Here is a 23,635-nt window from a genome sequence, read left to right as displayed (position 1 = left end):
TGAACAATACTGATCATTTTATGGCCATAAAGTCAGTCACAGCACTCATTAGGTTTTTTTTTACCTAAAACTGCCTTATTACTAAAGAAACAATTGAGCCAATTATGTTAAGACCTTCAGATTTTCTCAATCAAAAACAGTGGATACACTTTGCACATTTTAAGATATAGTACTTAAGTCATGGCATAATACTTTTGCATCTTTCTTCCACAAAATTACATTGATTTAGCAAAAAAACAGGATTATGAAGGCAAATATAACCATTCAAGATGGTACACTTGAGGTTAAATACTATGACCACTGCACAATGACAAGAATGAGACTTTAATCAGTTTAAAGTGGAGTTTATAACAGTAAGATAAAGGGTAGTTAACAAACAACACATACAATAACAAATGGACATTGGATTTTATCAGCATCAATAATCTGTACAATTTACATTTGTTGGTTTACTTTTTCTGTATTCTCAGTGCATAGCATTACACACAGAGCAAATAGCTGCACAGCACAATAGTATCTTTAACAGGCTGAAATGGAAAAGGCTGTTTTACAGGCTGAAAATATATTTTTGTATACATATTCTATATGAAACAAAATCCAAATCTGAACAGGCAGAGCAGCAGGCAGCTTTGTCCTACACTGCAGTGAAGCCCCTTTATAGTGCACAGTTCCACCTTTTCCATCTGCATGCATGATGACAGAATTTTGAACAGTATTTTAAGTAAACAAGAGGCACTTTGTGGCAACCACAGGCTTTGTTAAACATATTGCACAAATCTGGTATTACTAATGACATGGACTCTCACACTGGCACCTTATGAATATTTTAAAGCTGAAACTTGGATATTGGATGCTGCCTGTGAAATCCACTCAGCCCATATCTTGTGCCACAGTGCAGGACCCCTGAGGCCACCCATGCAACTGCCCTTTGTGATTTACTGTGGCAAATATAATTCAGTGGGGCTACAGATGACTAAGGATGGCCAAGTAAATTCCTTTACAGTGATGCTGTCAACAAACAATTTCGGACATTAAGCTGCTGCACATCCAAAGAATTTTTATTAAGCGTATAGTCTGGAAACTTGAGAGATAACCTACAGAATGTATTTACCAGACTAATTATGAATACTGTCATAAATAAAAAAAGAGACTGGACAACTTTTTCAGTCAAAGTAACGTATGTCTGGCTCTACAGGGATGGTATCAATACAAGAATATGAAAACATACTATTACCACCTTTCCCACCTTCAGCATGCAAGGCCTTTAGAAGGTTTGGAAAAGTTGTTTATGGACCCCAATACACCCTCAATTTTCAACAGAAAATGAAAAAAACTCTTACAGTGCAAAAGCCTGGTACAATATGCAGCTGCTCTTAACCCGGCTCCTTAGCGTTCCAAGTGACACTGAGAATTTTATTTTCAGTGTTCTGAAGATGGAAGGGCCGTCTCTTTGCCCCCTAATGTTAAAGGGAAAATAAAGCTGTATAAATACTTTGCCTGAAGCCAAGCTAAGTATTTCCAAGGCATGTAAGGCAGGAAAGTTTTCCTTCACTTGTTTTTGTGCACCTTTTACAAACTGGCTTTTATTGCCTGCTCCTGGTTGTCAAAATTTCCTTTTATTATCAATATAAAAATAATAAACGTCTTTATGAAAGATGATATACATAAGGAAACTCTTCAAAGTGGCATGTCTCAAATGTTCAGTTGTGATCAAAGAAGTGAAGGGATTTTGAAAGGGAGGGGGGGAAAAAAATCAATAAAAAAATTAAAAGGAACGTCTCATCAATAAAAGAAAACTGTTAACAGAAGTTTGTAATTTTATCTATAAACCTATATTCCTTCCCTCTTGAGCTACATTTGTCCATTTTTCTTTCACTGCACAACTCATGCTCTTCACATTAGCTTTTGGACAGTTTTAAAGCGCCACTACAAAGAAAAATTTTAAAGATTCATGGTTTATAGCAAGAACAGACACCAGAACTGAAACATCTAGACACTAACCAACACTAAATGTTTTGGGAAGTTACTTCCAGCCCAAGCTGGATGCAATGTTTGTAATTGTAGTTGTCCATCACCAAATGGCCAAGCATATTAAATTTAGTGCTGAAGTAAAGAAAATAATAGATACAATTTAATGCAATAACCCTCCAGCAAAATACAGTTTTGCCATCTATAACAGTCTACTTTTCCCTCTTTCAAGAGGGCACAAAGGGATTCTCACAGCAGACATTTACCACGTCTGTGTAACTCCATTTGGCTGGGCCCCATGGGAGTATGCAGTTCTATTTTTCCACAATTACAGGAAATGACAACGACTACCGCTTTAACACATGACCCAACAGAGTACAACAGACTTCATTTCATGCTGTTACAGATGAATAACGTATACACAGCTTCCTAGATATGAGTACAAAACCTTTTATTTTTAATGTTAAAATCTTGTGCATACTGCGACCTTTTGTCAAAACCTGTTTATCCTGTTGAAACACAAGTTGCAACAGTTTTCCCTGTTTACTTGCACACAACATATATTATGCATGTGACACACATCACCTAAAAATGCTGCATACTCCCAATCCAAATCTTCCCTTACCACATATCAAATGCCAATACTAGACCTGGAGAAAGAAGGCATCTTGCCAACAGAAATAAAACAGCTAGTACTACATAAATGTAATGAGGGTAATTTATATAGATACTGACTTAAAGTCCAAAACAGTACTAACAAAAGAGTGATCAACTTCAAGCACTGGCCTTGGTTACACAGGACATAGTGGAGCAGCACCAATTAAAATAATTCTAGCTAACTTATTAAATCATTGTAAAATTCTCCTTTTTACATTAACTGTCATAACTTTGAGCGGGCATGCTGCCACATCTATAAGATTAAGCCATTATTACCAAGGGACTCCAGCTTGTAACATCCCCTAAGAAAGGAAGGAAAAAACTTGAAAATTTTCCCTACATGGACTCCACAGTCTGTACATCTGTGGACCAGTAAGCTGTTTTAATTTTATCTGAGGTTCAAGCCTCCTCCCAGAAAGAATTCCTCAATCCAGCTGCCTTTTCTAGCACCAGTGTGCTTTGAAAGCACAAAAAGCAAGCAGCAGTCGCAGCACATTGCACAATCACCAAGGCTTAATGCCTTACAGAAAGGTGCAATGAGCTGTAGGTGGTACTGGAACCAGAGAATGGATTTTTTTTTCCTTTCTGTGCATCCTCTCTTATCCCTTTTCCCAAAACATGCATTTTATGCAAACCTTTTCATAAATCCTCCTAGCTGATAACAGACTGATCTGTCATTAGATGGATTTAAGGGGGCAGGGCACAAACCCTTTGTACAGGTAAGTTAGCACCTACTGTTGGCAACATAACACAAAAGGAAAAAATTTCCTACGTACACACCAGATCTGTCTCCACTTTTTATAAAACTGGAATTAAATGGGAAAGTGCCTCTTTTTTCCTGATTGCGATTGTGTGTGTCACTTGACACACAAAAATGTATACACATAACATATCCACGCAATCTCTTTTCATCGGACAACAGTGTCAAAACCTTGCGGATGTATGTATGGGGCTAAACAACATTGGTCAGGAAAAGATCATTGTTCCTATAATTGGTGTAGCATTTTACTTGACACATTGTCCTATTGCCATTAAAAAAGGTACTTGCTTTCAGTTTATTCAAGTTTGTTTCCTTTTTCTTGCAGTTTTAATTTTCCCATAAAAATATTTCAGACTTTCGTTATCTGCGTATGCTGATCTTCATCAAAAGGTTCATTCTCTGGGTCAGAGTCAGTGGTGTCTGAGTATCTATAGTCCTCTGGTTCATTATCACTAACATCTGGCGTTACTGTAGTTGAACTATTGCCCATGGGATGTTGTTGTCGTTCCTCTACCGTTTTTGTGAATAACAGCTTCACCTGTACAGTAAAAAATAACAATTACTCATCAGATATATCACGTCAATTTTCAGAACTTTTTTGAATTTCAGAAGAAACTTCTAAGAAAGAAACTTGTTCTTTGGTGTAATGAATCTTCCTACAAATTGATAATAAACATTGTGCCACTGTAATCTCGCTATTTTAGACAGGTAAATCAAAACAGGTACTTGAATGACAGATTGCGCCCACGAAGCTTGAATTTCAGTGCATTTTCAACCTGACATCACAAGTATGGCACTGATACTTCAAAATAGTATGCAACACACATTGAAATGAAATCACAGTGGTATACAATATGTACAAATCCAGAAACTATGGTCTAAGTTGTTTTAGTCCCAGCTGTTAAGTCCAGTAAGGAACAGAAACAATTGATATTACTTGAATTAACCACAGAAAACTGATAACAGCTACATGTCAACAGGGTACAGTAGTACATACACCCACAATTCTGTAAGGCTTGGATTATATTATTGTGGCAGTGTTCAAAACAGAACAATGAGGTGGAACATGTTTGTAAATCAGTAGCCCAGCAGTTGGTAATGCCTAACAATCCAGAGGCTGAAAGTTCAAATCTCTCCCTGCTGTAAATGAAATCTGGTGATTTGCAGGTTATCAGCAAAAAACAACCACACGAATTTTCCCTTCTGTCACAGAAACCCGACTGCCATCCTCACTTTGTCTGGTCTGTGAGATTTCAGTTCCATGCCACATGGTTGACTCAAAGTATTAAGCACACAGGGATGGGCAACAAATACATTCCAAAAAATAAACGAAATAAAATGATTGTGGTGTCACCTACATACGTGGAATTCCAGCCATAATTACTGCACAAAAGCATGCGTTTCAGTCCAACATCAGTGTTTAAAGACCATCATGTCCTTCCACTGTAATTATGCTTTTTACCCTGACTCATAATAGCAGTATTCCTTTTTCTCACCTGTATGAATTAAGACTACCCTTAAACTTGTTTGAGCAGCTCCATGGGACAGCATGTTGCACATTTTCTGAAATAAAATTCACCCAATTGTGGCCAACACATTTACAGCCCATTGCTCTGGACTCATCTATATGCAAAAAAAAACTATAATGCATGACTTAGAAGTATTATGAAATATATACCAGGGCCTGTACTCTTTGGCTAAGATTTTTCATTCCTGTTAGCATAGGGCAGGTTTGGCGATGGGTGTGGAAAATATTGTGAGGAGGACAAAGTTGTATTTCACGTTGGCGTAAAAGCTTGCTCCAATCATCCCTACTCCTCATCAGCCACTCAGGTCTCAAGATGTAAATCAGTGATCTATGGAAAACCACAAGGGCTTCCACTCGCTGAATGTTCTGCTGCTCTATGACCACACTAAACCCATCCTTCAGATGCACGCCCAATTCCTTGTGAACATGCTTAATATCTACATTCAAAGCTGCTCTCAGATCCCTCATATCTCGAGATCCACAAGAGCTGCACAGTTGGCTCTTCAGGGAGAAGGGCTACCCACTGAGGAGGTGATTAAGGATGCCTGTGCAAACATCAGAGTGCAGCTGAGACAACGAGACTCATGCTGCAACTTGCACGTGGGTGGAGCAGACCACTGGCTTGCTGAAGATGAAGTTCTGATGCATTAACTGGTCTGGTGGAGCCTTGTAATACAATCCACTGAGTGCGTCACACATTGTGGTTGTTTGCTGCACCCTGCACAATCTGGCACCACAACATGGAAGGAACTGCCTGAGGAAGAGATAGGGGACGGGGGCATATTTCCTCTGCTGAGGAGGATGTCGAAGGGGACGAGATTGAGGAGGTCCTTGAAGGAGGATGACAGCCATGTGACAATGGCAATGTCCAGATGAGGCGTTTGAGCTCACAGCTGCTAGATTCACGGAGATTGATGAGGAGATCCAATAAGGTCTTCCCATTATCTTCACATAGCTTCTGTAATCATTGCTCTCCCATTTGATGAAAAGGTGCACCGCACTCTGTGATACAATTCCTATCATGGGGATGCAGAGATTGCCCATAGGCTCTAAGAGGACTATGACAACTTACTGTGGGGACAATGCATAGATCCTCAGAGTTTCTGAGAATGTCTGATTCCTATCTGGTTGATAGCAACTTGCTTGCTCTCAATGACTAAAGTCATCCTTTGTGAGCTGTAGCTTTGATGTTCAGTGTCACCAGAGGTGGAGGCATATGGATAACGGGGCCAGCTGCAGCTCAAAGGAGCAGAGAGCACACATGGACAACGACTGGAATGAGTGACACCAGCACTTCACATTGTGGAAGATATCCTCATTCCCTACAAGAAATAGGCATGACTAATGTGTTCAATCACTGAAGGGATGCCAGCAATGTGCTGGAAACTTTGCAGAAAGCACATGAAAGAAGCCCTGAACTGACCACCCTGCTTTTTTCTGGTGCAGGAATCCAGTTTTCAGGTTACAACTACAGGAACCCAGCTCATCAGAATAAGGAACCATAGAAAAGATTTAATTAATCAGAGTTTATTTACAGAGGTGAATGTTATATAAAAGTGCTTAACACCCGTGCCTACACTGTACAACTAGAGTTTCTTGACTTTTCTAACCCTTCCACTATGCAACTCCAACATCCACAGCAGAGGTGGAGGCAGCTTGTTGTCTGCTGCGCCCTATTGTTTGTGATGACCTTGGCAGGCATTCTATGGAGACTAGGACCTGGAGGGCCCAAGTGTGCATTTGGGGCCTGGCTACGTGTCAGTGTTACCTTCCTTGGCCTGATGAGTTGGAGCTGAAATGGTAACAGGGAGATGGGATTCAGATAACCAGGACACTCCAAGGGTCACCTGTGCATCAGCTGATCCTCCTCACACAGGTTGCCCAAGGGTCTCTGGCTTCCTCCCTGGAATGGAAGGGCAGATACTGCAAGCTTGTGAAACCCTGCCGTCTTCTGGCATTGGCACTCATGGATCCCAGCAAGTGCCTGAACAGGAGTGCATGGTCTGCAGCAACGCAGGACCAAATTTCTGCATCAAGATCTCCATGGTGATCTTGATGCAGAACACGCAATCTCAGCTGTTATCCTTGCTGCTTTGGAGTGTGGACATAATCACCTCAGACATAATACAGCCTTTCAATCTGAATACTGTACCAAACACCCCTGCCTGATTTTCCCCAAGTTTGCTTTTGGAGCTCCAGTAACCCAGACATGACAAGTTCAGAAGCACATATCTGACTGAAACTCAGCAAAAAATGATGTGAAATTATGCAAGGGTCAGGGTGCCCACTTTTAAAAAGACAGTTCCAATGCTTTTTTAAAAAAAATAGTTCTCTACTTATTTTAAATATGATTTTCCAGTAATTTAGACAGGTTAGCAAGAGATTTTGTATTCTCACTGAAGTCACTGTTTACCAATTGAACAAAATACAAATCTCGAGCCAGCCTTTTCCTTCACATAGAACTATTCACAATAACACAAGGCACAGGTTCCTTTTCACCTTGTGCGCTCACCTCGCCCCCTCCTCCCCGCAATCTTTTTCCAATTACTAACAGCTGTTTTCACTTCCAAACTAAAGCATATACTGCATTATAATGGGGTTCCAAGATTAAAAATCTTAACCAACAAATCATGGTTCTTGCTGAAAATAAGAGACATGTCAAAGCTTTTTGTCTCCATTCATCAGCACAGTTTGCAACAATACAATACAAGGGGGAAACAACAGTTTATACTGTTATGAGAAAAAAGTGCTGATTGGTTGACAAGTAGACTGATTGGTAGAGGTGTTGCTATGGAGAATGCACTAGGTGAGCAACAATTGGTTCCCTATATATTGGTATTCTTGTAATATGCCCTGATGAGTGCAGGACAAAAAGCTTTAACACGTATCTTTTCAAGCAATACTCAAGTTCTGTACTGCTAAATAACTGTGTAAACCATGGTTCCTTAATCTGCAACTCAAATCATGTAGCATGCCAATTAACTCTTAGTTTCCAAAACATCCTTGCGTCCTGAAAGCTATGTACAAAAGTCTGGGAACTTGATAACCTGAGTAACTAATAAGAACATAAGAACATAAGAAATAGGAGCAGGAGTAGGCCATCTAGCCCTTCGAGCCTGCCCCACCATTCAATAAGATCATGGCTGATCTGTCGTGGCTCAGTTCCACTTTCCCGCCCTCTCCCCATAACCCTTAATCCCCTCTCTTATCAAGAACCCATCAACCCGCTTCTTAAAAATATTTAGCGAGGCAGCCTCCACCACTTCAACGGGCAGAGAATTCCAGAGATTCACCACCCTTTGAGTGAAGGAGTTCCTCCTCAACTCCGTTCTAAACCGCCTCCCCTTTATCTTGAGGCTGTGCCCCCTAGTCCTACTGTCTTTTTTGAGCGGGAAGAGTCTCTCCACCTCTATCCTATCCATCCCATTCATCATCTTATACGTCTCAATGAGATCTCCCCTCATTCTTCTAAACTCTAACGAGTACAAGCCTAGTTTATTCAGCCTCTCCTCATAGCTCAATCCCCTCAACTCCGGTATCAGCCTAGTAAACCTCCTCTGCACTCCCTCCAGGGCCAAAATATCCTTGCACAGGTGCGGCGCCCAAAACTGCACACAGTACTCCAGCTGCGGCCTCACCAATGCCCTATACAGCCGCAGCAAGACCTCCCTACTTTTATATTCAATCCCCCTCGCTATGAAGGCCAGCATCCCATTCGCCTTCCTGACCACCTGCTGCACCTGCAAGCTGGGTTTTTGCGACTCATGCACAAAGACCCCGAGGTCCCTCTGCACCGTCGCCTGCTGCAGTTTTTCGCCTCGTAAGTAATAGTCCTTCCTACCATTCTTCCTACCAAAGTGGACCACCTCACACTTGCCAACATTAAATTCCATTTGCCATTTCCTGGCCCATTCGCCCAGCCTATCTAGATCCTTCTGCAGACTCTCCACACCCTCTGCACAATTTGCCTTTCCCCCAATCTTGCCACGTAATAATAATAATAATAGCCACGTAAATGGTGAGAAGGGAACAATCTTAGATTGGAAAATGTCAACATTGGACAGAAGTTTCACTTATAAGTAAGAGTATGTTCTCAGGAATCAACAAGGATGTCTCTCCCTTACAGATTTCTAGGCTCCCCTCTGGAATTAATAGTATAATAATCACCCGCTTTACTGTACTAGAAAAAACACAATCTAACAACCTCAGCTTGTTTAGTGGCTTCATTTTGTTGATATCAGATATGAGCAGTTCTATACCTCTGCAAATAAAAATGTGAAGTTACATCTGTTGGATGAAGGCTTTGTTTGAGAAACCTCAGGAGAGTCCTCTATTATTTAGGGAATCATGTTAATGAAAGGGTCTCTGATCTTATCAGTCCATTGTTTGCTAAAGAACCCTTGCCAAATCTGAATTCTGGAAAAGTGTTGGCAAATGTCAAAATTTTAAGCGGTGACACTGCAACTGCCAAGGTTTACATTAGGTATACAAGGGTCCTTTTGTCGGCTATTACTCCACCCTGCCTCCCAGTTGCTCGTGAATAGAATGAAAAAGTGAAGATAACTTCTTCTCAAACACAATATGGTTATATTTTATAAAATCAAATTTGATTTTGAATTCTCTTTTTTTCAAGTTGCATAACAGAAGCAGTTCAGCCAAAATCATTTATTTCCAATGTGGGGATGTGAAAATCTAGCTAAGGTTCTGAAGCACTTATTAACCAATGTACCAAAAACTTTGTAAACCAAGAAAATCATAAATAAAGGCAAACTACAGAAAAGTGCTGCAAAATCTAACAAAACCTGAGATATTGAATGTTTGTGCATAAAAGAAATGCTACTGATAGGGAGAAAAACAAAATATGGTTCAGAATTAGGTTGTCACAGCCATAAAGCCCAGAGCATTACTCTGAGTTTCTGGATTAGCCCAGTCACAAAATCACTATGTCATTGCTTTCCCTGTGGCAGGCTTTCCAGCACTGGATTCTGCTCTTATTGGTCCCACTGAAGTCAATGGCCATTTGCATTGTACACCAGCCATTCTGCTGGGCAACCCCCTGCAGAGGGTTCACCTTTGGCAAGACTGGAAGATCTCACCTGTAGGAAGGGTCAGAAAATCCCATTCCAGGTTCCAGGCCCCAATAAATATCTGAATTTTATCAACTTTGTGAACATATCCATCACTAATAAGGCTAACAAGATAATTGCCAATTGAAGTTGAAAACAAATTTGACAATGCCTCATTACTGAGTAGGATATATTTTTATATTCCATATCAGTTTTTAAGTGTCTAAAATGTAGAGGTATGAAACTTCAGTGTTAAAAAGGAGGTATGTCATACAAGGAAGATCTCAAGATGTAAAGAGTTGTTGCAGTGGTGTACACCTGCAGAAGCATTTAGACGAGAGCTCAAAATGCCATAGCATACAAGGCTACGGACCAAGTGCTAGAAAATGGAATTAGAATAAATAGGTGCTTGATAGCCAGCACAGACACAATAGGCTGTCGGGCCTCTTTCTGTGCTGTAAAACTCTATGACTCGAAACACAGAAATCTATAGCACAAAAACAAGAGAAACAGGTCATTCTATCCATTATGTGAGCTCTACCAAAGGACCATTGCGATCCAAAATTAATCTCTCTACCTCATTTTCACTCAATTCTCTGCTTCAATTTTGCTGTTATTTTTCTGCATTCTTAATTCAAGGAATTGTGTTTGTGAACTCAAGTATCATTACTTATCCACACATAAGTCACATTCCATTAACACAATAGCTTGCATTTATGCAAATGTCTTTAATATAGTGTCCTTCATATGAGCAACAGCAAATAAAATTTGAAACTCTACCTTCCAAAGAAAAATTCGGACAGATGATAAAAAGCTATGCCACAGAGATCGATTTTAAGAATCCTCCTTAAAGGAGGAGGTAGGAATTCCATTGCATAGGGCCTAGGCAGTTGAAGATATGGCCGCCAATGATGAAGCGATTAAAATTGGGCCAGAAAGGGCAAGATCTTAGAGAGTTTGAGAATTTTTAGGAAGGAATGAAGCTCTGGACAGATTTGAAGAACAGAGGTGGGCAGCCCTACCAATCGCCCCTTAGGTCCCACTCCAGCAGGTCCCACCCCTAGGCCTGCCCCAACAGACCCTGTCCTATGCCCAATGGGCAGTGCCAGGATGCCCCCTGGGTATTGGCACTTTGCCCCTTGGGCAGTGACAGGAGATACAGGCTGGCACTGCCAGGTTGCCAATGCCTAGAAGGCACAACCCCGCCCAACATCACCCTTCCCTCTGGGGGACCCCAATCTCTCCCCCCTTCACTCCAGTGGGGTTGGGCTGCTCGTTCCCTGGAAGTAAATACAGTAAATAGCAGAACCCTTAAGAGTATTGACAGACAGAGGGATCTGGGTGTACAGGTACACAGGTCACTGAAAGTGCGAACGCAGATAGAGAAGGTAGTCAAGAAGACACGTGGCATGCTTGCCTTCATCGGCACGGAGTTTAAAAATTGGCAAGTCATGTTGCAGCTTTATAGAATCTTAGTTAGACCACACTTGGAATATAGTGTTCAATTCTAGTTGCACACTACCACAAGGATGTGGAGGTTTTGGAGAGGGTACAGAGAAGATTTACCATGTGTTGCCTGGTCTGTAGGGCATTAGCTATGAGGAGAGGTTGGAGAAACTTTGTTTGTTCTCATTGGAACGACAGACGTTGAGGGGCGACTTGATAGAGGTCTACAAGATTACGAGGGGCATGGACAGAGTGGATATTTAGAAGCTTTTTCCCAGGGTGGAAGAGTCAATTACTAGGCGGCTTAGGTTTAAGGTGCAAGGAGTGAGATTTAAAGGAAATGTACTAGGTATGTTTTTTCACACAGAGGGTAGTGGGTGCCAGGAACTCACTACCCGAGAGGAAGTTGAAGTAGATATGATAGTAACTTTTAAGGTGCGTCTTGACAAATACACGAATAGGATGGGAATAGAGGGATATGTCCCCGGAAAGGTAGGGGGTTTTAGTTCAAATCGGGCAGCGTGGTTGGTGCAGGCTTGAAAGGCCTGTTCCTGTGCTGTAATTTTCTTTGTTTTAGTGTAATTCCTGCTGGAGTGAAACACTGTGGGGTTGGGAGATGTTAGTGGACCCAGAGAATTCAGTGCCAGGTCCACTAATAGTATGTTACACACTATTTAAGTGCTATTTAAATGCTAGCCCTACCTCCCAGCCAATTTCCGACACCACTGGAAGCAGGGCACGGCGCAAACACACACAGGAACCCCGCAAATTGGCCGACGCGTGATTCTCCTGGTCCACTGCGCTAAAAAATTAATGTAGCGGGATGGGAGAACCGCGGCTAAGGATGGGAATTTTAAAATTGTCAGATGGACAGCCAATGTTGGTCAGTCAGCACAATGGTGATGGGCAAATGGGACTTGGTCTGAGTTAGGATATGGGCAACAGAGTTGCTAAGTTTGTAGAGGGTGGAGGATGGAAGGCTGGCCAAGAAAATATTAGAATAATCCCATCTAGAGATAACAAAGGCGTGGATGGCCATGTCCACAGATGAACTTGAAGTGGGCTAGAAATGGGCAATATTGTACAGGTGGAGGGAAGTGGCCTTGGTGATAGAACAAATATACGGCTGGCTCCCAGAATGTGCTGTCTCTCAATCCACATTCTACTGCAAAGCCACCTACCAATCTACTCATTGCACAGTAGTTTCAAATTTTATTTGGCATTGAACATATGAAGGACACTTCATTAAAATCACTTGCAGTCTTCTTCACTATTTTCCACAACTTCTGTTCTTGTGTTATCAAATTTTGAGGTAGTGTCCCCATATGCCAGTCCAAACCTTAATGTGCACAGCATAAAAGTGGATCTAGCATGGACCTTTGGGAAACAATTTCAAATACTTTTGTAAGTTCAGGCAATGTCTATTCATCCTAAACTTTTGGTTTCCTGTTTGTTGACCAATTTTGTTTCCAAGCTGCTGTATTTTTTCTTGCATCATACTCATGATTGCTTTTAATAGTTCTCTTTTGAGACTGCGTCAAATGCCTTTGAAAATTTGCATACACGAAATGTGTGTGCAGTTTTGGGCGCCGTACTTACGCAAGGATATTTTGGCCTTGGAGGCAGTGCAGAGGAGGTTTACTAGGCTGATGCTGGAGTTGAGGAGGTTGAGCTATGAGGAGAGGCTGAATAAATTAGGCTTGTACTCGTTAGAGTTTAGAAGGATGAGGGGAGATCTCATTGAGACGTATAAGATGATGAATGGGATGGATAGGACAGAGGTGGAGAGACTCTTCCCGCTCAGAAAGGATAGTAGGACTAGGGGGCACAGCCTCAAGATAAAGGGGGGCGTGGTTTAGAACGGAGTTGAGGAGGAACTTCTTCACTCAAAGGGTGGTGAATCTCTGGAATTCTCTGCCCGTTGAAGTGGTGGAGGCTGCCTCGCTAAATATTTTTAAGACGCGGGTTGATGGGTTTTTGATGAGAGAGGGGATTAAGGGTTATGGGGAGAGGGCGGGAATGTGGAACTGAGCCACGACAGATCAGCCATGATCTTATTGAATGGCGAGGCAGGCTCGAAGGGCTAGTTGGCCTACTCCTGCTCCTATTTCTTACGTTCTTATGTTCTTATGTCAGTCCCTGCCTCTATCACAACTTTCCTGTAACAAATTATGTTACCTCAATTGATTCATCCATAAATTTCTAAATTTTTAATTACTATGTCTCCAATGAAAGGAGGTTCCGGCAATGACACTAGGCTAACTAGTCTACAGATTCCTACTGTTTTCTATTCTTCCTTTTTGAACCAGGTTGAACATCCGTTGCTCTCTAGTTTCACTGCACTAATTAGATGTTAAGTTGGAGTAAAAAAAGTTAGCATACCAACTTACTTGTTTGAAAAATGCTGAAAGTATGAATGCAGGTGAGAATTTTCCATTAACAAACACTATAGAATCCTTACAGTGCAAAAGGAGGCCATTTAGTCCATCAAGTCTGCACTGACTCTCTGAAAGAGCACCCCAACCAGGATTTCCCTTTCGCCATCCCATAATTCTGGCCAAAGATCATAACGAGGTTAACAAGAACCATTCTTCAATAATCCCATATGTGTCCAAAACTGATACAACTAGTGTAATTCTACACAAACACTTTCCATGGAGGTGTCAACCAATTGATCATACAATTAATAGTAAAAGAACAACCCTACTGCCTCAGTGGTTAATAATTTGTTCATTTCCTCTTCTATTATCTGATATATACATTGCCAGGTTTCTGCAAGAAAAATAAATCTTGGTAGATGAGATTCATAACGTCAATAAAATCAGACTGATTTTCAGATATTGGTTTAGTACCAAAAATCTAAAATGAGCCAAGATTCTACAAAATCAAACAGATCAGGTATTCAATAACCAGTGGCCAATAATAACACTAAGAGGTTTCGACATTAGTAAGCACAAAATCATCTGGCACTAAATTCAAAATGAGTATAATATTATACTTTCCATTTCCAACATTTTATAAGGAACTCTTTACTAACCTTGAAATTTGGTGAGAAGTATCTGTTGGCCTTGTCTTTATTTGCCTTGTCAAGTTCATTTTTAGTCAATGTGAGGGCCAGATATTCCTTGTCATTGTCTGTACGCCAACCATCATCATCCTTGTCTGTAACTATGCTGCCATTTTCTACTTTATCTAAGTTCTCATTTGGTTGTGGGATGAAGAATGTATTTATCCAGAAATGGAACATTTTATCCTGAAGGAAAGAAAGCAATCCATAAATCTCATTTAACATTAATGAAGTCCACTCTTCATTATAAGAAATAGCTTACTCCATTTAAGCCACACTATGGCTGAAAAATGATCCCAAGATTGAATCCTCAGCCTTAAAAACAAAATGACTGCTAAGAGAAGCAGTGGGGGGAAATCAATGGCCTGTTTGGTGGTAGGGAATAAAGGTTTGAGGGGAAAACTATTTTGAATCCTGTTCAAGATGTTGATAAGAATCAGGAGTAAATTTATTCAGTGTTTAACAACTTGTTCTACCCAACTTCTAATGCTCAATTTTCAAGTTGATGTGAAGGAGTAACTTCTGGAAGTCTGGAAGTAGATAAATGATTGAATTACAGCCATTGCAGCAGTCTTACCATCTTCTAGATGTCTGAATAAATTTTCTTACTGTACTGGGAAAAGGCACCAAAGAAAAATGCATGTGGCTATTAGGAATAGAACAATCTAAACCAGACATAAATGACTGAAAGTTACTAACTGAAAATTTAAAGTACTGTAATAAATTAAAAAGTATGCACTCATACAGACCTGATAGAAGATTAGCTGCAGATGTTGCATGTCCTGGAGGAGAGAAGAAGCAAGGAAAAGAGGAGCAAAAAATAAAGTACTTCTGTTTTAAATAATAAACTAATGAAACGGGGGATGCAGGCGAAATAAAGGAATCCATCCAAAATGTTTCCTTAAAGGTTCAGCAAGTGTATTCAAGTTCCCTAGCTAGATTCAATTTCTACTTTGAGGGTGGGACTTTCTGGCAACAAAGACAGTTCACGATTGGCTGTTAGCAGGACCTTCCACGGCGTTTTGCATGGCTCGTCAATCCTCCCACCACTAGGGAATTCACCGCAGAGATTAGCCTTTGACAGGACCAGAAGATCCTGCTGGTGGGAAGGGCCAGAAAATTTCATCCTGTGTCAAGTTAGCTGATCTCAGCCAAAGGTGCTATAGTATACATCAGTGGATCTAGGTCAAAGAGAGAAAATCAGCCAACACTCTACTCCCAACTGCTATCCAGCAGCCCTTATTAGAACGCACAGGTATTGGCACCGGGAGAGAAATGATTAAGCACACATGTGAACTCCTGCATTCAAATTGCTGGCTGACAAGACAGAGAACTGCACATTATTGAGAACCACAAGGGTGAATATCTCAGGGGTCTGTGCCTGTGGAATGGATTTAATGGCCGTAATGTCTTCAGGTTGGGAACTGATGAATAAAAAAGAAATGAAAACCTCTTTCCTTTTTCCTGTTGATAAGCAAGTTATTTGCAATAGGGAAAATACAAAACTGTCAGATTAATATTTTGTATCCACCTATCCCTTACACCAATTCCAAATTGCAAATTAAAATTACAAAATTAGATTCCTTGTTTAAGTCAATTACAATGGTCAAAGAATCAATTGAAATTATTAGTCAGTGCCAAAATGAAGGATTTCCTCCATTTGCCAAGCATAAAGAAAACATTCATAAATAAAATCAAATTATAAATGACACTTTTGCAATTCTGTTGAACACAATAGAGAAATTATCTTCTATGGAAACAACAGCCAACTATAACCAAAAGAGAAAATGCAGGTTTGGTAGTGTCTGTAAGGAGAGAATTTTTTTTTGCTGAGATTTTCCAGCCTTTTCTCCTTTGGTTTCAGATTCCAGCATCCGTGGTAATTTGCTTTAATCCAGTAGCCAAGTATAGTCCACTAAACAGAGTCTTCTGAACAGCACCCGAACTATAATAAATAAATTTATTGTATCATATTGTCAGCCTATGCGCCTTGCAATTTGCAGGATAAAGCTGACTGTATGTGCGCACGCATGCATGTTTGTGTAAATCTGTGTAAATAAGGTAAAGTATGTTAGTATTGAAGAATGGAATACTTTTAATTTCACGCCCCAGGGCCAACATTAAGCACTTCAGCTCCAGTAAAGCAGTGAGATCCAACAGTCAATAGCCCCAGCCTCAGAAGACCACACATTTTTCCCCACTTTCTCCATCAGCTTCCCTCTGGCGTTATTAATTGCAAATGCTAAATCTGGAGCTGTTTCAATCTGCAGCTACAAGAAACTGAATAACGATTGCTAAAATCCATTTCAGGACATAATATAAAGGGTTAGAGTTAATGGGTGTTGCATGGATGGAGAAGTTGGAGAGTTAGAAGTGGGTCAGTGTTGGGCCTACATTGGTTTCCAATATAACTGATGATTTGGACCACATTGTAATTTAAAGAAATTCAAGGAAAAAAGCAAGAATTAATAATGTAGATACATTTAATCAGGAACAAGACTATAGCTATAATGAGAGTTGAGATGTTGGAAATATTTCCAGTGAAGCAGAGAAAGTCAAAAGAAAATTTAACAGAAGTTTGAAACAGAGGAAGATATGGGATTACATACAGGGAAATTTCAGGGCACTGAGATTAGTAATACGTTGCTCAAACAATCTGGCACAGCAGACATAATAGATCGAATGGTCTAGTTCTGTGCTAGGAAATTTCTGCAGTTTTATGGTTCGTAACAAGTTAAAAGAGGAAACTGTCACCCAACTACTCTGAACCCAGGTCCCAAGACTGAAGTTCTGTGTCTGACTCATTTCAGTACCCAGTTCTCCTATTTATTACAAGAAACATTATACATACAACCGTAAACTGAAAATATTGAGCTTTAATTTTCCTTATTGTAAATACTGAACTAGTCAAGCAAAATAAAATCAGATTGTAATACTTGCCAGTCTAATGATGGCAGTAGTGGACACAAAAGTTAACTAAACTTGGTTGACCAATACACTCTAAAACCATATTACAACTTATCTAAACATTTGAAAATCTACATCCTCATTTTTGATCAAGTTAAGAATTTCATCCGCTGCACCAGGAATTAAGCTGATACCGAAAACCAATTAGTCATTTTGGGAATATTTGTGCTTTAATACTTACACTCCGTGCAGGAGCCACTTTATCTAATGGCTGCTACAAACAGGACAGGGTGACTCATCAAGAAATTACATTCCTCTATTGGCACGTAAATATTATTATCTAGAATTGACTTGTTTGCTTATATGACCACATCAATTTTCACAGCTCAAGGTCAAAGTAGCTTAAAAATCAGATGTTGAGCTGGTTTTCAGTCAAAAGCCATTTTGTCAATGTGATTCGAGCTTCCAAAATGGTTAGTACATTAAAGAAAACAAAATATTAAGGAAAACAAAATAATGCAGATAAGTGGTTTTCTTTGTTGAAAAACATAATGTAGTCACAACAAGAGTTAAATAATGTTACAGTTAAATGTAAAAATAGAAGGGACTGAATTGCAAGAAAAGACAGTGCAAGTAGATTTTAGCTTTAGTTGTACAGGCGCAATTTATAAATACAATAAACAAGGGCACATTTTCATTATGAACGTTTATGTTAGACAATGTTTGAGACAAAGCTTCAAAAGGTCATGTTCAAATCATTCCAGCAACCCAGGGGTTAAACAGATGTACAGCAACGTTTAACTGGGTACACTTTCACATGTTCTAATGAAAGGTGATTGACCTGACACATCAACTCTGTTTCTCTCTCCACAGATGTTACCAGCTCGGTTGAGTAGTCCCATACATCTCTGTTCTCATTTCATATTTCCAGTATCAGTAGTATTTTGCTCTTATAATTTGTACACCTAGATTGAATTTATTTTGCAAGCAGAATTTAGTATTATGTTTGACTGTTGAACGCTTTTTGGTGATGGAATATTGGGGTGGAAATCAAACAGCTGAAACTAATCACCGCTAAAATTCTTCACATTTCTATCTGTTTTAAAAAGGCTACTGAAGGCAAGACTTCCTCTTGCACTTTACAGACCAAAGCTGGTGTTCTTGCCAGATGTCAAGATATGTACATTAGATAGATTAAAATGACTCCAGGTCTAATAAAAACAAACCTTTTTCATCATCTTGTTCTGCTTGTGGAAGAATTCCACTTTAATGTCTCCACACACAGGCAGAGGTTGAGGAAAATCAAAATACATGTACTTGTCTTCACGCCTGGTCGGTCCCAAAGGGGAAGTAAAGATCTTCACCTTCAGCTGTGAAACCACAAACAGAGGATCTAAGAAAGAACAAAAGAGATTTAGCTTTTCAGTTCTAGTGAAAAAAAGGGAAATGTTCACTAAAACATATTTTATGTTGGTAAAGTGAAAAATTTCTAGTGCAGCCCACTATAGATGACAAGTTTGGTGGTTTCAGGAAATAATTTAAATGTTCAGGGCCATAACATAATATATCCTTCAATAACAATGCTACAAACTAGTATAAAAGATATTCTGCTAATCGAATACTGGCTTTCTTTTGTAAATGAGCATATTTTGAAGAGTCACGTTAACTAGGAATTAATAATTCAAAAATTCATCTGGAAATTAAATTCATTACATTGAAATATTCTTTAATCTGTACATTTCAAGACAAAAGCCAGGTAATAAGGTGAAATGATACTGGTGTCAGTAGCACGCGCTTGAAGGATTTATCCCAAGAGTGATCAAAGTTTAAAATTCTGCTTCAATAATCCAACTTCTACCTCTTTTCCCACCACAGGTCTTGCTTCCGAATGCTCTTTAATAGGAGATGCAGAAGCATTAAACATTGCCCCCACGAAGCTTCAAGCTTTAAAAATGGTGTATAACTTCAAAAGGAAATCAATTAAGTGACAGATTGAGCACTTTGTTACAGCTTTATGAAATTTCATTCATACAGGTTCAATTAACTTTTTAAACTAAAATTTTAGATAGAGAAATAAAAGGGTGCAATGGGTTTGCTAGCTGCCTTTTATTTGTGGGCTGGAATGAGAACTCATTCCACATCAATAGGATGAAAATATTTGCTGTCATAGTTTTGACATGAAGAAAGGACAATACAACCCTGGATGATCATCAGAATGCATCACGGCAGAAAACTGCCCATTTAGCTAAATAAATAAGGATATCTGCCTGGCAAATGGAAAAAAAATTGTTTGGAGAATAGTAGATATTCACTTCAAACTGGAACACTGATTCGATAAAGAAAGGAGGTACAACTGATTGGGTATGCTATTCCTTAACACTGAACTACACACATTTAAAAAGAACGGTGCTGCTTCCGGTTGCTTTAGTAGTACTAGGCAATACAGGGCTGCATTTCTGCTCTGTCTAAAATTGCATATCTCAATTATGGCGGCAAAAGAACATTACAATAGACTTCCCTCGGCCAGGGATGGGCAGAGGAAAGGAAAAAAAACATACTTTTGCTTCTGACTGTACCTCATGATCCCTGCTAGCTAATTAGTATATGAAAGACAGACAAGCTTGGCAGTGATATATCCCAAATCAAAATAGCCAGTCAACTCTCCAGTTTCAATTATGAGTAATGGCCACTTGGTCAGAAACCCAGAGCAGTACCAATGCTCAACAATATATATTCATCAACACATGTCCTTCTCTAGAAAAACAGGGGTTGGGGGAGGGGGAGAGGAGTATTGAAATGCACGTGGAATCAAAAACTTATCTAATTTGAGAGCATGAAAGGGTATACTGTTGATTGTTGATTAAAACATGAAAGTAGCAATAGTTATTTTTAATATATTTTTAGTTTATTATATTCATGCCATATTCATGCAATCTCATAAAATCCTCAGTTAACAAATTTTAGTTTGATAAATACTGATCATTTTGAAGGAGTACATTATTGTTCCCACCACCAACAAACCCTCACCTCATCAAGTGCTGGTTAACTGAATTAAGCTGTAGGAATACGAATGGACAGCTCTGCAGAAAATATCAAACAGTAGTGTCCACCTGAAACTTTCTGGTTCTAATCTCTCTCAATCTGGATTCCAGGTAGATTCTAGTTAGCAGCATAAGCGAAGCTTTGAGAATAAGTTTTTTTTCACAAATTGTTTTAACTTAAAAAACAGTCTAATCAAATATTAAGAAAGCATTCCTTACATTAGTTAGAAATATCAGTTTAAATTGTTTATTCTAGACGCAGCTATAATATTGTATAGCTCAAATCATTTGATGTATTATATTATCCCTCTCCCTCGTCAACAGCAAACAAACAGCAATACGTGATACAATTTTCTGTCCTCCCAACAAACATATATAGCTAAATATATTAAAACAGAACTTACTGCATGTTCCACTACTGAACATTGGAACCGTTTCAAACTGCATCTTGTGAAACAATAATGCCACTGGTTTGTAATCCAATCTGTGCTTCAAAAGGTAGCTGTAATAATATACATAACGCCTCTGGCTGGGAATTGTTACGCCCTAAAAAAAGTAAAACATATACGTGTATACTGTTCAATAGCAAAGTATAACTGTTTTGAATAACTCAGTTTAAAGTAGCCAGTTTACTTCAATTTCTGGCAACAAAAGCATTAGATGCCCAGATATATACTGTAGTTTCAGAGCAGCGATTAGCAGGGACAAATTGTGCATTGCAACAAGATGGATATAAATCCACCAGCATTTTAGATGATATGCAACCAAAATGGCTTGTAATATATTTAAAAAGTTATATATTGGATCATTTATGGTGGTAGTATTCCAGAGCCCATGGACTCGGTTTACTAATTTTACACTGATCCACACTTCTGCACTGTAAGGATTCTATATCTGTTGGCAGGAATTACACCTCATTTATTACAAACGAAAGTCCACAACAATTCAAGAACAGAAAAGCAGTAATAAATATTGTTTCTTTATTCTAATGCATTAGGCATTCAAAAATTTACTGGGGAAATCACAAATAATTAAACATCAGAAAAGCTGCTTAACACATCAAGACCATTTCTCAATAATTTATGGGATTGTTTCAATACACTTTGGACATAATTCATATTTTCTATCTTCTGATTTTCTATTCTTGGTTCCAAATTTGTCTACCACGATATTTTGAACGTCTTCTATTCCCAAAGCAAATTTAGTATTTCCTTTAGTAGTAATTGCATCCTGTAGCATTTTGTTCTACAGAGCCAGCATTCTCTAGGAAAACTGAAGTCTTGGTCTGTTTTGTTAAGATGGTAGGATTTAGGCAATAGTGACCTCAACAGTATGTAGTCAATCAATCATGCTGCAGCCACAATGCCTCTGTTCTCTTACCCACCTCATCTCATTAATAACTACTGCATAATAGCCATGAGTGACCAAGTTTCTCTGTTCCCATTCCACACTGACTTTTAACTTTTAAGCAGCTTTCCTACTTCAAACTATCAATCAGCTACCCTGTCTGTCCTACCTGATCTCCATCTATAGTTCAGGCTATCAGAAATCTTCTATTTGGCTTTTTCCACAAACTCTCTTGCCTTACTTCTACTAAGAAGAATGTGCTTGCTTTAATATCTAGAGAGGGAAGTTGCTTAATTGATACTACAAATCAGACAATGGAACAATGGCAATCATTCTCACCCTTCCTTGCACACCAGAGAGAACACATTTTTCATCTGAGTAAAAAGATGGAAGCTGGATACTCCCTAAATTTGTGTTATTTATTTTAGTGGTGTTATTTTCTTTTACAACAAATAGATGATGAATTTGAGAAACAGTGATTTTAATTCCTCATACTAAATAGATTATGTGCAGATTTATTTTCAAATAAACTTGCATGTTTTAGGAATAAAAAAGGATAAAATGTTGGTAACCTGAACTCCCTGTGTTCACATGCCATTACGTTAAAAAATCTAAATAGAAACCAATGCAATAGGCATTCAAAAATTTACTAGGGAAATCACAAATAATCAAACTTCAGAAAGCTGCTTAACACATTAAGACCATTTCTCAATACTCTATGGGATTGTCTCAATACCCTTTGGACATAATTCAAGGCTATTTTCTATCTTCTGATTTTCTATTCTTGGTTCCAAATTTGTCCACCATGATATTTTGAACCTCTTCTATTCCCAAAGTAAATTTAGTATTTTCTTTAATATTAATTGCATCCTTGCATCCATTTTTTAGAGATCAATGAGAAAATGCGCACAAATATTTAGCTTTATGATGTGACAGCTGAACTTCTATCACTGCACCATCTTAAACTGTGCGAGGGTAAAACTGTTCACTGCAGTGTGACAAATAGGTGTAGCATTATTGCCACAAAACATAAATACAGTAAGCTCATTGCAGCTGAAGACCACACACACTCACTGTTCTTATGCAAAACAGAGCTTGATCAGAGATGATCAATCCACTATATACTCATTGCATCTTACTCCTCCCTTTTTCCCTGCCTCTCTTGAAAATATGAATTCCTCAATGCTCCACAGACACCAGGCAGCCTCTGGAGCATCAGGAAAGTGGTAATTCTTCATGACAAACAAAACAATTGAGCATGATTTGGTTTTCACTTAGCACCATATACATTAAAATTTCCAGGAATCACCTGATAGCAAATAGAAACAAGACTACCTTCTTCCTCAAACCGCCAAATACAGAGGTATTGAGTCCAATTGCAACACACTAGCTATTGCCTCAATCATAATCAGCTAACTTAACACAGATCAGCAAAGAAATTTGGACCCATCTGTTGTAAATGGCTTAAAGCCACATCACATGGTGTTTTTACTCATTAGGCCACAAGCCGGATTCATTGCAATTGAAGATTTAGAACACTTTCAAGTTTCAAAGTTTTCCAGGAGCACCCTGCATGACAACACCAAGAAACTGGAATGCAAGCTGAGTGGAACTTAAGTATCATAAAATGCACAGATATTCAATAAAATGCTATGCAACAAGAGTTAATGACAAGATAGTAATATGGGTCATATATTATTCATTTTCAAATCTCACTTTCTATTGATTTTATTTTTGAAATGACACAAGTTGATTGTTTAGCACCTGTCAGCACCAGATTTTTGCTATGAGATCAATTTTCCATTTCCTTCATCTTGGTTTACTTTGTTTAAAATTAAGTATGTCTAC

General features: G+C 39.0%; 1 protein-coding gene across 2 annotated transcripts in view; it reads right to left on the bottom strand.

Moving 5' to 3' along the window:
• Positions 1-308: 308 nt before the first annotated feature.
• Positions 309-23,635, bottom strand: part of ptenb (phosphatase and tensin homolog B) — a 173,770-nt gene continuing 150,443 nt past the window's right edge. For both annotated transcript variants that reach the window (XM_080205488.1, XM_080205489.1), the window contains 4 exons: positions 20,845-20,986; positions 18,626-18,792; positions 14,463-14,678; positions 309-3,923 (listed from right to left, as the gene is read on the bottom strand). In XM_080205488.1, coding sequence (XP_080061614.1) covers positions 3,735-3,923; positions 14,463-14,678; positions 18,626-18,792; positions 20,845-20,986 — 714 coding nt within the window. In that variant the 3' untranslated portion in view covers positions 309-3,734. The remainder of the gene's footprint in view (positions 3,924-14,462; positions 14,679-18,625; positions 18,793-20,844; positions 20,987-23,635) is intronic.

Source organism: Carcharhinus amblyrhynchos, chromosome 17 (assembly GCF_965287045.1).
Source record: "Carcharhinus amblyrhynchos chromosome 17, sCarAmb.v2.hapA, whole genome shotgun sequence".
In the NCBI taxonomy this organism is placed as follows: domain Eukaryota; kingdom Metazoa; phylum Chordata; class Chondrichthyes; order Carcharhiniformes; family Carcharhinidae; genus Carcharhinus; species Carcharhinus amblyrhynchos.
The sequence above is the reverse complement of the archived record's forward strand: the minus strand, read 5'-3'. Positions and strand labels throughout refer to the sequence as shown.